This window comes from Indicator indicator, chromosome 13 (assembly GCF_027791375.1).
Source record: "Indicator indicator isolate 239-I01 chromosome 13, UM_Iind_1.1, whole genome shotgun sequence".
Lineage (NCBI taxonomy): Eukaryota > Metazoa > Chordata > Aves > Piciformes > Indicatoridae > Indicator > Indicator indicator.
In genome coordinates this window covers 28,072,048-28,084,215 of record NC_072022.1, presented here as the reverse complement: position 1 = coordinate 28,084,215, position 12,168 = coordinate 28,072,048, and the positions used below count along the sequence as shown (strand labels likewise).

Here is a 12,168-nt window from a genome sequence, read left to right as displayed (position 1 = left end):
CTTAGGAGCCATCTGGCATGGGCAGGAGGCAAACCAAGCTCAGGTTTGTTGTTGATTTCATCTTATTATGTATAAAAATATTAATTTTCAATCATCAGGCAGCTCCTTGTGAGCCCAGCCCCTGCTTGTGTTTGTGACACATGTGGGGAAGGAATTCATCTCCAATGGCTGGCTCCAGGAATGGTGCCCCTTGCCAATGGGGAGGAGGAAACAGCATGGATTAATAATAATAATAATAATAATAATAATAATAATAATAATAATAATAATAATAATAATTATTATTATTATTATTATTATTATTATTATTCTAGGGAGATTTTAAGGAAAAAAAAAAGGGATTTGATTAAGACTGATCCCTGGAAATGAAACGCCAGCTTCCTGAAGGTGTTTCAGGAGCAGGAGTGAGGGGTTGGTGTTGCTTGGCACAGCAGCTCTCTGCCAGCTCCCCTGGCTTGGGTAGCCATGGTTGCATTTGCAAAGATCTCAGAGGTAAACACACCCTAGACCCCCCAGGGGGGGATTCAGTGCCTTTGACTCGCACCCAGCCTTACCTCATCGGAGATCTGCCCTCCAAAGGTGACCCATGTGCCTAGAGAGAAGAAAAGAGGCTGTTACCATGAGGGGGCTTGGCCAAAACCCCCCCAAAAAGTAGCTTCTGGGGACCAGATGGCAGGGAAATGGGGCTAAAATTGGGGAAAATGGGGTACAAATGGGGCTAAAACTGAATAAAATGGGGCATCAATGGGGCTAAAACAGGGCAAAAAGGGGCTAAAAATGGGCAAAAGGGGGCTAAAAGTGGGAAAAATGGGGTACAAATGGGGCTAAAATTGAATAAAATGGGGTATCAATAGGGCTAAAACTGGGAAAAAAGGGGCTAAAAATTGGTAAGATGGAGTTTAAATGGGGTTAAAAAGGCTAAAATTGGGTTAAATGGGACTAAAACTGGGTAAAATGGGATACAAATGAGGTTAAAGAGGCTAAAACTAGGATAAATGGAGCTAAAATGGGGTAAAATTGGGTTACATGGAGCTAAAACTGGGTAAAATGGGGCTAAAATTGGGCAAAATGGGGTTTAAAGGGGGTTAAAGAGGCTAAAACTAGCTAAAATGTGGCTAAAACTTGGTAAAATGGGGTATAAATGGGGCTAAAACTGGGTAAAAAGGGCTAAAATTGGGCAAAATGGTGTTTAAATGGGGTTAAAGAGGCTAAAATTGGGTAAAACGGGGCTAAAACTGGGTGAAATGGGGTATCGATGGGTTTAAACTGGGCAAAAAGGGGCTAAAAATAGCTAAGATGGGGTTTAAATAGGGTTAAAGAGCCTAAATTGGGTTAAATGGGGCTAAAAACTAGGTAAAATGGGGTACAAATGAGGTTAAAGAGGCTAAAATTGGGTTAAATGGGGCTAAAACTGGGTAAAAAGGGGCTAAAATTGGGCAAAATGGGGCTTAAAGAGGATTAAAGAGGCTAAAAATGGGTTAAAATGGGGCTAAAACTAGGTAAAATGGGGTACAAAGGGGACCAAAACTGAACAAAATGGGGTATCAGTGGGGCTAAAACTGGTCAAAAAAGGGCTAAAAATGGGTGAGACGGAGTTTAAATGGGGTTAAAAGGCTCAAATTGGGTTAAATAGGGCTAAAACTGGGTAAAATGGGATACAAATAAGGTTAAAGAGGCTAAAACTAGGTTAAATGGAGCTAAAATTGGGTAAAATTTGGTTAAATGGGGCTAAAACTGGGTAAAATGGGGTATAAACGGGGCTAAAACGATAAAATGGGGTATCAGTGGGGCTAAAACTGGGCAAAAAGGGGCTAAAACTGGCAAAAAGGGGGTTAAACGGGGTTAAAAAGGCTAAAATTGGGTTAAATGGGGCTAAAACTGTGTAAAATGGGGTACAAATGGGGCTAAAATTGGGTTACATGGAGCTAAAACTGTGTATAATTGGGCTAAAATTGGGCAAAATGGGGTTTAAAGGGGCTAAAACTAGCTAAAATGCAGCTAAAACTGGGTAAAATGGGGCATCAATGGGGCTAAAATTGGGCAAAAAGGGGCTAAAAATGGCTAAGATGAGGTTTAAATGGGGTTAAAGAGGCTAAAATTGGATTAAATGGGGCTAGAACTGGGTAAAAATGGGCTAAAATTGGGCAAAACGGTATTTAAATGGGGTTAAAGAGACTAAAATTGGGTTAAATGGGGTATAAAAGGGCTAAAACTGAAAAAAATGGGGTATCAGTGGGGCTAAAACTGGGTAAAAAGGGGTTAAAAATGGGTAAAATGGGGTTTAAATGGGGTTAAAAAGGCTAAAATTGGGTTAAAATGGGATTAAAACTGGGTAGAAATGGGCTAAAAATGGGCAAAATAGGGCTTAAAGGGGATTAAAGAGGCTAAAATTGGGTTAAATGGGACTAAAACTGGGTAAAATGGGATACAAATGGGGCTAAAACTGATTAAAATGGGGTATCAGTGGGGCTAAAACTGGGCAAAAAGGGACTAAAAATGGGTAGGATGGGGTTTAAAAGGGGTTAAAGAGGCTCAAATTGGGTTAAATGGGGCTAAAACTGGGTAAAGGGGCTAAAATTGGGCAAAATGGGGTTAAAACTGGATGAAAAAGCGTTAAAACTAGGAAAAAGGGGGGCTAAAAGGGGGGGATAGAGGGGGGCATAGGGGGGGGATAGAGGGGGGGATAGAGGGGGGGGATAGAGGGGGGGGATAGGGGGGGGGATAGAGGGGGGGGATAGAGGGGGGGATAGAGGGGGGGATGGGGGGATGGGGGGGATGGGGGGGATAGAGGGGGGATAGAGGGGGGATAGAGGGGGGATAGAGGGGGGGGATAGAGGGGGGGGATAGAGGGGGGGATAGAGGGGGGGATAGAGGGGGGGATAGAGGGGGGGAGATAGAGGGGGGGGATAGAGGGGGGGGATAGAGGGGGGGGATAGAGGGGGGGGATAGAGGGGGGGGATAGAGGGGGGGGATAGAGGGGGGGATGGGGGGGGATGGGGGGGGATGGGGGGGATGGGGGGGATGGGGGGGATGGGGGGGGATGGGGGGGGGATGGGGGGGATAGAGGGGGGGGATAGAGGGGGGGGATAGAGGGGGGGGATAGAGGGGGGGGATAGAGGGGGGGATAGAGGGGGGGATAGAGGGGGGGATAGAGGGGGGGATAGAGGGGGGGATAGAGGGGGGGGATAGAGGGGGGGATAGAGGGGGGGATAGAGGGGGGGATAGAGGAGGGGGATAGGGGGGGGATAGAGGGGGGGGATGGGGGGGATAGAGGGGGGGGATAGGGGGGGGATAGGGGGGGGATAGAGGGGGGGGAGAGAGGGGGGGAGAGAGGGGGGGAGAGAGGGGGGGAGAGAGGGGGGAGAGAGGGGGGAGAGAGGGGGGAGAGAGGGGGGAGAGAGGGGGGAGAGAGGGGGGAGAGAGGGGGGAGAGAGGGGGAGAGAGGGGGGAGAGAGGGGGGAGAGAGGGGGGAGAGAGGGGGGAGCGAGGGGGAGAGAGAGGGGGAGAGAGAGGGGGGAGAGAGGGGGGAGAGAGGGGGGAGAGAGGGGGGAGAGAGGGGGAGAGAGAGGGGGAGAGAGAGGGGGAGAGAGAGGGGGAGAGAGAGGGGGAGAGAGAGGGGGAGAGAGAGGGGGAGAGAGAGGGGGAGAGAGAGGGGGATGGGGGGGCAAGGGGGGGCAAGGGGGGGACAACGGGGGGGACAACGGGGGGGGACAACGGGGGGGGACAACGGGGGGGGACACAACGGGGGGGGACAACGGGGGGGGGACAACGGGGGGGAGGACAACGGGGGGGAGGACAAGGGGGGGAGGACAACGGGGGGGGACAACGGGGGGGGACAACGAGGGGGGGACAACGAGGGGGGACAACGAGGGGGGACAACGAGGGGGGACAACGGGGGGGGACAACGGGGGGGGACAACGGGGGAGGGGACAACGGGGGGGGGGACAACGGGGGGGGGACAACGAGGGGGGGACAACGAGGGGGGGACAACGAGGGGGGGACAACGGGGGGGGACACAACGGGGGGGGACACAACGGGGGGGGGGACACAACGGGGGGGGACACAACGGGGGGGGACACAACGGGGGGGGACACAACGGGGGGGGACACAACGGGGGGGGCTATAAAGGGGACTAAATGGGGATCAAATAAGGCCAAAGGTTCTCCAGTGGGGTACAATGGGGTTAGAATGGAGGTGCAGGGGGTTACCAGGGGAGCAAATGCATCTCTCAGGCTGGCCAGAGAGGTTGTGGAGTGTCCTTGTGTGGAGAGCTTCCAACCTCCCCCGGGCATTGTGCTGCTGAGCAAGCTTCTGGGGGTGCCCTGCTGGAGCAGGGGGGCTGGACTGGGTGAGCTCCACAGCTCCCTTCCAGCCTCCCCCCCTCCATGCTGGGACTGTGTGGAATCCAAAGTGACTATTGCCAGGAGCTTTCCCAGTGTCCTCCAGCAGCACAGCTGAGGAGCAGGCTCAGAACGGCTGCAGCTCCAACTCAGTGGCACACTTTGGGTTGGTATTGTTAGGAGCACCCTGGGGCATTCTCTCTCTGATCAGAAAGGAAAGGACTGTCCCGTGGTGGGAAGAGTGTGTGGATTTAACTGGATCTTCCTAAGCCACAGGAATATTATTTCATCTGCATTTCTGGGACACATTTCCTGAGCCACTGGCAGCAAGAGACAGCAGCGAGCTGGGGAAGTGCCAGGTCCCATATGGGACCCTGCTCAGGCAGCAGCACATCCTCAGCCTTGGCAGACATCCCTCCTGCCATACCTTATCTGACCTTCCAGACCACCTCCTGGCAAGCCCTGCTGAGACCCAAGAGAGGAGCTGTGACATCACCTGTGCCTTCTGTCACCCTGTCATGATGTCACTTTGGGCCACAGCACAACTTCTCCCCAGGCTTTGAGATCCACACACCAGATGGGTGTAGAATCTGACCACCAGCTGACAGTAGAATCAGAGGATTGTTTGGGTTGGAAAAGACCTCCAAGGTCGTTGAGCCCAACCCTCAACCCACCCCCAGCATGGCCACCAAACCCTGTCCCCAGGTGCCACGGCCACAGGTTTCTGGAACACCTCCAGGGATGGGGACTCCACCACCTCCCTGGGCAGCCTATGCCAATCCCTCACCACTCTTGCACCAAAGAAATTTTTCCTCCAACCTAACTCTCCCCTGGCTCTATTTCAGGCCACTTCCTCTCTTTCCATCACCTGAGACCAGGGAGCAGAGCCCAATCCCCACCTGGCTCCAGTCTCCTCTCAGGGAGCTGTAGAGAGCAATGAGGTCTCCCCTCAACCTTCCTTTCTCTACATTAAACACCCCCAGCTCCCTCAGCTGCTCCTCCCCAGCCCTGTTCTCCAGACCCTTCCCCAGCTTCATTGCCCTTCTCTGGACTCACTCCAGCCCCTCAATGTCCTTCTCGGAGTGAGGACCCCAAAACTGAACCCACTATTCAATGTGCAGCCTCAGGGGAGGAGTGAAAGGTCTCTCAGCTCACAAAACTCTACAGCAGGTAAAACTTCTCATTTTGTCCCTCCATAAGGAAGACAGAGAGGTGCAGGCTCCAAGTGGGAAAATTCACTGAGAGTTGGGCAAGCAGCTCCCAAGGAACAAGCAATAGGATGAGAGAAAACAGCCTCAAGTTGCACCAAGGGAGGTTTGGATTGGACATGAGGAGCACTTTCTCCCCCCAAAAGGTTGCCAAGCCCTGACCCAGGCTACCCAGGGTGGTGATGGAGTCCCCATCCCTGGAGGGGTTTGAAAGCCCTGGAGATGTGGTGCTGAGGACCAGGGTTTAGTGGCCATGAGGGCATTGGGTTGATGGTTGGACTCAACCTTAGAGGTCTGTTCCAACCTTACTGATTCTGGAAACACTGATACCTCCCTGATATCCATGCAGACATTCAAGGTCAAACTTGCTGGGGCCCTGAGCAACCTGATCTAGTTCAGGATGTCCCTGGTCCCTGCAGGGGAGCTGGACAAGATGACCTACAAGGATCCCTTCCAGCCTGATACATCCCAGGTCCCTTCCAACCCTAACAATTCTATGAGTCTATGATTGTACACAGGGTGCCAGGGCTGGGCTGAGCTCTGATGCTGCTAAGGGAAAGGGAAATTGAGTTCCTGCTGCCTGGGGACAGGCCTGGTGCAGTGAGCAGTGCACCCCCAGCGCCATCACAGATGCATTGGTGGTTAGCTGCTGCCTCACAGCAGGCACAGGAGGAGCAGGAGGCAGCAGGCAGCTCACGTGCCTGCTGCTGAGGCTGCAGCTGCTTTGATCAGCCCCTGCTCAGAGACAGAACAAGAGCTGAATGGATCCCTTCACACAGCCTTGCTCTCTCCCCCGGGAAAACAAAAAAGGCTCAGTCTGAAGCTGCTTTCTGCATCAGGTTTCTTGGAGATGAATTTGTGGTCTCCTGGGGTGCATGAAGAAGAATGTGGCCAGCAGGGCAAGGGAGGTTCTCCTGCCCTTCCGCTCTGCCCTGCTGAGGCCACAGCTGGAGTCCTGGGGCCAGGTCTGGGCTCCCCAGTTGCAGAGAGACAGAGAACTGCTGGAGAGAGCCAGGGGAGGCTGCAGAGCTGCTGAGGGGCCTGGAGCAGCTCTGTGAGGAGCAAAGGCTGAGAGCCCTGGGGCTGAGAGCCTGCAGAAGAGCAGCCCCAGAGGGCAGCTGAGCAATGCTCAGCAAGAGCTAAAGGCTGGGGGGCAAGAGGCTGGGGCCAGGCTCTGCTCAGTGGTGCCCAGGGACAGGCCAAGGGGCACAAAGTGGAACTTCAGAAGTTCCATGTGAGCATGAGGAGGAACTTCTTCAATTTAAGGGTGATGGAGAACTGGAGCAGGCTGCCCAGAGAGGTGGGGTGGTGGAGACATTCCAAACCTGCCTGGATGTGTTCCTGTGATGCTCTGGATCTTGGTGCCCCTGCTCTGGCAAGGGGTCTGGACTGGATGATCCCCAGAGGTCCCTTCCAGCCCCTGACATTCTCTGCTGAGTGGTTCTTGGGTATTTAAACCCAAACTGTTGATTTCCATCAGAGGAACCTGAGCTCTGCCACAGCCAGACCTTCACAGATCAGAAGCTGAAAGCAGAGCAGAACCCACACAGATTTCTAATTAATTTCCCACCTCTAGAGGACAACAATTCAGTGATTCATAGAATGGGTTGGGTTGGAAGGGACCTCAAAGCTCATCCAGTTCCAACCCTCTGCCATGGGCAGGGACATCTCCCACCAGCCCAGGATGCTCAAGGCTTCATCCAGCCTGGCCTTGAACACCTCCAGGGAGGGGGTGCCAGCATCACCTACCTGGTGAAAGACCTCCAGGAGGATTCTTTCTCTTATCACTGGTGGGGCACACTCTGGTCCCACCCCATCAAGATAAAAACTAGGTTTCAGGTTATCATTAAGCTGCTTTCTGCAGCTGAAACAATAAATAAACAACTAACTCAGATCCAAGGGGAGCCTGATTTCCATGTTCAAGCTTCAGAAGGGTTATTTTGGCAGGAAATGCATTAAAATGCATCTCTGCTGAGGAAAAATAAATAAATAAAAAGGGTTGAGCTTATTTATCCCAATGTGATTATTTTTACCCCCCCTTTTTTTTTTTTTGCTTTAATAGCACCCAGGTCCCCAGCACCTGCAGGAGAAGAAATGGAATTATTTATACACTGCACTGCACTGCCACAGCCTCTCACATCTACAGGGTTCCAACAGCACAGCACCAGCTGTGCCCTGGGCAGACACAAAACACTCAACTGTTGGGGACTCCTCCCTGGAGTTCGAGGCCAGGCTGGATGAGGCCTTGAGCAACCTGGGCTGGTGGGAAGTATCCATGGCAGGGGGTTGGAGCTGGCTGAACTTCAAGGTCCCTTCCAAGCCAACCTGTATGAAGGAGCAGCCCAGGAGTTGGCAATGGCTCCTCTAAGGACAAGGAGCAATTGATCCTTTTAAATGCTCAGCACTGGATGTGCTCAGAGAAGCATTTGAGTTTGAAAAGACCTTGAAGATGATTGAGTTCAACTGTTCTCTAACTCTGCCAAGGCTGATGCTAAGCCTCAGCACCACATCTCCATAGCTTTTAAACCCCTCCAGGGATGGGGAATCAACCACCTCCCTGGGCAGCCTGGGACAGTCTCTGACAACCCTTTCAGTAAGAATTTTGTTCTAATGTCCACCCTAAACCTCCCCTGGGGACACCTGAGGCCATTTCCTCTCATCCTATGGCTTGTTCCTTGGGAGAAGAGCCCAACCCCCACCTCACCTCAGCCTCCTTTCAGGGAGTTGCAGAGAGCCAGAAGGTCTCCCCTTAGCCTCCTTTTCTCCAGGCAAAGCAACCCCATTTCCCTTGCTCCAGATCTGCCTGTCCTCTCCTTGTGCTCCCAGGCACTGTCTGGGAGGACCCAAGGCACCTGTGCCCCTCATCAGGACTACACAGGTTGGGAATTCTTGGAGTGTATTTATCCTTAATCATTGCAAACACCAAGGCTGGGAAGCAGCTCCATGGAGAAGGACCTGGGAGTGCTGAGGGACAGCAAAGTCACCAGGAGCCAGCAAGGTGCCCTTGGGGCCAGGGAGGTCAATGGGGTCCTGGGGTGGATGAGGAAGAGTGTGGGCAGCAGTGAGGGAGGCTCTCCTGCCCCTCTACTCTGCTATACTGAGACCATAGCTGGAGTCCTGGGGTCAGTTCTGGGCTCCCCAGTTCAAGGGACAGAGAACTGCTGGAGAGAGTCCAGGGGAGGCTGCAGAGCTGCTGAGGGGCCTGGAGCAGCTCTGTGAGGAGCAAAGGCTGAGAGCCCTGGGGCTGAGAGCCTGCAGAAGAGCAGCCCCAGAGGGATCTGAGCAATGCTCAGCAAGAGCTAAAGGCTGGGGGGCAAGAGGCTGGGGCCAGGCTCTGCTCAGTGGTGCCCAGGGACAGGCCAAGGGGCACAAAGTGGAGCCCAGGAGGTTCCTTGTGAGCAGGAGGAGAAAGTTGTTTGGTGTGAGGGTGCTGGAGGGCTGGAGCAGGCTGGCCAGAGAGGTTGTGGAGTGTCCTTGTGTGGAGAGCTTCCAACCCCCCCTGGGCATTGTGCTGCTGGGCAAGCTGCTGGGGGTGCCCTGCTGGAGCAGGGCTTGGACTGGGTGAGCTCCAGAGATCCCTTCCAACTCAAACCTTATTTATCTGCCACAACCATGCTGAGGTGTGAGGGAGATGCCTTCATAAGCAGCAAATCTGGGGAGACACCAGCAAGAGAGCAACTTGGGGAGGGGAAAAGTAACAATTAAAAATAAACACATAAAAAAACAACAAAAATCTCAACCAACCCCAAAAATCCCAACCCTAAACCCCTCACTTTCTGCAGTTTGTTTTCTTCCAACCTCTTCCTGCTGGCTGAGGCTGTGAATCATCCTCAGTGGCTGTTGGAAATGCCAAGCAGCTCCTGCAGGGCTATTTCTGTCAGGGTTGAGCAGCGGGCACCTTGCGGTGCTGCAGCCCCCAGCAGCTGCCCGGGCAGCAGGCACCCACAGCCCCATACTCACCAACCACCTGCTCTGCCCCTGCCACTCAGCCCTCACACAGCTTCTCACTTCCCTCACTTCAGCACAGATCACAGAATCCCAGCACCACGGGGGTGGAAAGGGACCTCTGAGGATCATCTTCCTCATCCCACAATGAAAGGGACCTCTGAGGATCATCTTCCTCATCCCACAATGAAAGGGACCTCTGAGGATCATCTTCCTCATCCCACAATGAAAGGGACCTCTGAGGATCATCTTCCTCATCCCACAATGAAAGGGACCTCTGAGGATCATCTTCCTCATCCCACAATGAAAGGGACCTCTGAGGATCATCTTCCTCATCCCACAATGAAAGGGACCTCTGAGGATCATCTTCCTCATCCCACAATGAAAGGGACCTCTGAGGATCATCTTCCTCATCCCACAATGAAAGGGACCTCTGAGGATCATCTTCCTCATCCCACAATGAAAGGGACCTCTGAGGATCATCTTCCTCATCCCACAATGAAAGGGACCTCTGAGGATCATCTTCCTCATCCCACAATGAAAGGGACCTCTGAGGATCATCTTCCTCATCCCACAATGAAAGGGACCTCTGAGGATCATCTTCCTCATCCCACAATGAAAGGGACCTCTGAGGATCATCTTCTTCATCCCACAATGAAAGGGACCTCTGAGGATCATCTTCCTCATCCCACAATGAAAGGGACCTCTGAGGATCATCTTCCTCATCCCACAATGAAAGGGACCTCTGAGGATCATCTTCCTCATCCCACAATGAAAAGGACCTCTGAGGATCATCTTCTTCATCCCATAATACTCCAGACATGACCTCACCAGGGCAGAGTAGAGGGAGAGGAGAACCTCCCTTGCCCTTCTGCTCACACTCCTCTTGATCCACCCCAGGACACCATTGGCCTTCTTGGCCATGTGGGCACACTGCTGGCTCATGGGGAACTTGTCCACCAGGACTCTCAGGTCCTTCCCCAAGATCTCCTGCCCCTTGCATTGGTAAGCAGCTTCCCAGCTGGATATTCTCACCTTCAGGGATTAGTCACAACTGGATTTGGCTCCATTTCCACCACAGCCCAGCAAGGTGTGATGGTTGCTGGGCTCCCTGCTGCTGCCAACTCCACCACCTCAGAGAGTCCCTGCCAGCAGATGTGTCACCTCTGCAGGGAACAAAAAGAGATCCTGCCTGGAAGCTGAAGCTTCTCCTCCTGCCACTACAATTTTATCCCTGGCTGGATCCTGGCAAGGAGGATGCCACATGGAGATCTGGCATGTGGGGCTGCTCTGGCACTTGAGCCACCAGCAAACCACAGAAACACAAAACTGCCTGACTGGAGAAGACCTTCAAGAGCATCCAGTCCTGGACTTCAGTCCTTGGCTAAAACATGTCCCTCAGCACCACACCTACACAGCTCTTCAACACTCCAGGGATGGGGACTCCACCTGGGCAGCCTGGGAACCCTTTCAGTGAAGGAATTCTTCCCAACATCCAATGCTGAGCCCTGCATGCTGTGAGTACCTGGGTGCAGGCTGGACCCCTCAGCACCACCCCAGGCCAGCAGATATTTGAGCCCCAGACTGAAGCCCCGAGCCCTGAACTGTTGCCCAGAGCCCCAAACTGAAGCTCAGAGCCTCAAACTGAAGCCCAGAGCCCCAAAATGAAGTCCCAAGCCCTGAGCTGTTGCCCAGAGCCCCAAACTGAAGCCCATAGCCTCAAATCTGAAGCCCCAAACCGAAGCCCCAAGCCCTGAACTGTTGCCCCGAGCCCCAAACTGAAGCCCAGAGCCCCAACCTGAAGCCCAGAAGCTCTGCCCCCAGCCAGAGCAGCCTTTCCTCCCTGCTCAGCCCCCGCTCCTCCCACGCAGCTGCACTCACAAAGCCTCTCAGTAAATTTAGCTGCTGCTGCAGCTCCACATGCTTAAAATCACAGAAGAGCTCTGCAAAACGTTGGCTTTGGGTTGGTTTTCTCTTTTCTTTTTTTTTTCCTTCCCCCCCCCCTTCTCCTGCTGCTTCCTTCCCCTCACTTTCCTCCACCACAACAGCATTGGTGGAGCTAGGGCTGATAAATCAAACCTCTGCACAGTTAAGACAACTGCTTTCAAAGGCTTGGGTCTATTTTAGCCAGCAGAAGAGCTCTTCTTGGCAGAGCAGACCTTATTTATGGCTTGTGATGCAGGGTGACTTTCACAACCCACTCTATTTTAAAAATCAACCCTCCAAGCCTGTTGGAAAAAAAAAATAAACTACCTAAACCCTGGGGCACAACTGGAAGCAGATGGGGATAGAGCAGGGAGCTGGAAGGGGATGCCCACAGCTGCAGCAGGTAACAAATGTAGGCAGAAGGCAACTCCTTGCCCACTTCTGCTGCCACCCATTCACCCCAAGACAGAGATGTGGGAGCCCAGCACAGCCAGCTGCTTTCCTCAGGACTCACAGAATGGGTTGGCTTGGAAGCACCTCAAAGCTCATCCAGTCCCAACCCCCTGCCATAGGCAGGGACACCTCCCACCAGCCCAAATTGCTCAACGCCTCATCCAGCCTGGCCTTGGACACCTCCAGGGAGGAGGCAGCCACAGCCTCCCTGGGCAACCTGTGCCAGTGTCTCCCCACCCTCACTGCCAGGAATTTCTTCCTCCTCTCCAGTCTCAATCTGCCCTCTTCCAGCTCAA

At 53.4% G+C, this 12,168-nt stretch overlaps 1 protein-coding gene across 5 annotated transcripts in view; it reads right to left on the bottom strand.

The window, feature by feature from the left end:
- The window catches only part of KCNAB1 (potassium voltage-gated channel subfamily A regulatory beta subunit 1), an 86,225-nt gene that overhangs the window by 22,676 nt on the left and 51,381 nt on the right, over positions 1 to 12,168 (bottom strand). For all 5 annotated transcript variants that reach the window (XM_054385710.1, XM_054385713.1, XM_054385711.1 and 2 more), the window contains exon 3: positions 555 to 592. In XM_054385710.1, the coding sequence (XP_054241685.1) occupies positions 555 to 592 (38 nt within the window). The remainder of the gene's footprint in view (positions 1 to 554; positions 593 to 12,168) is intronic.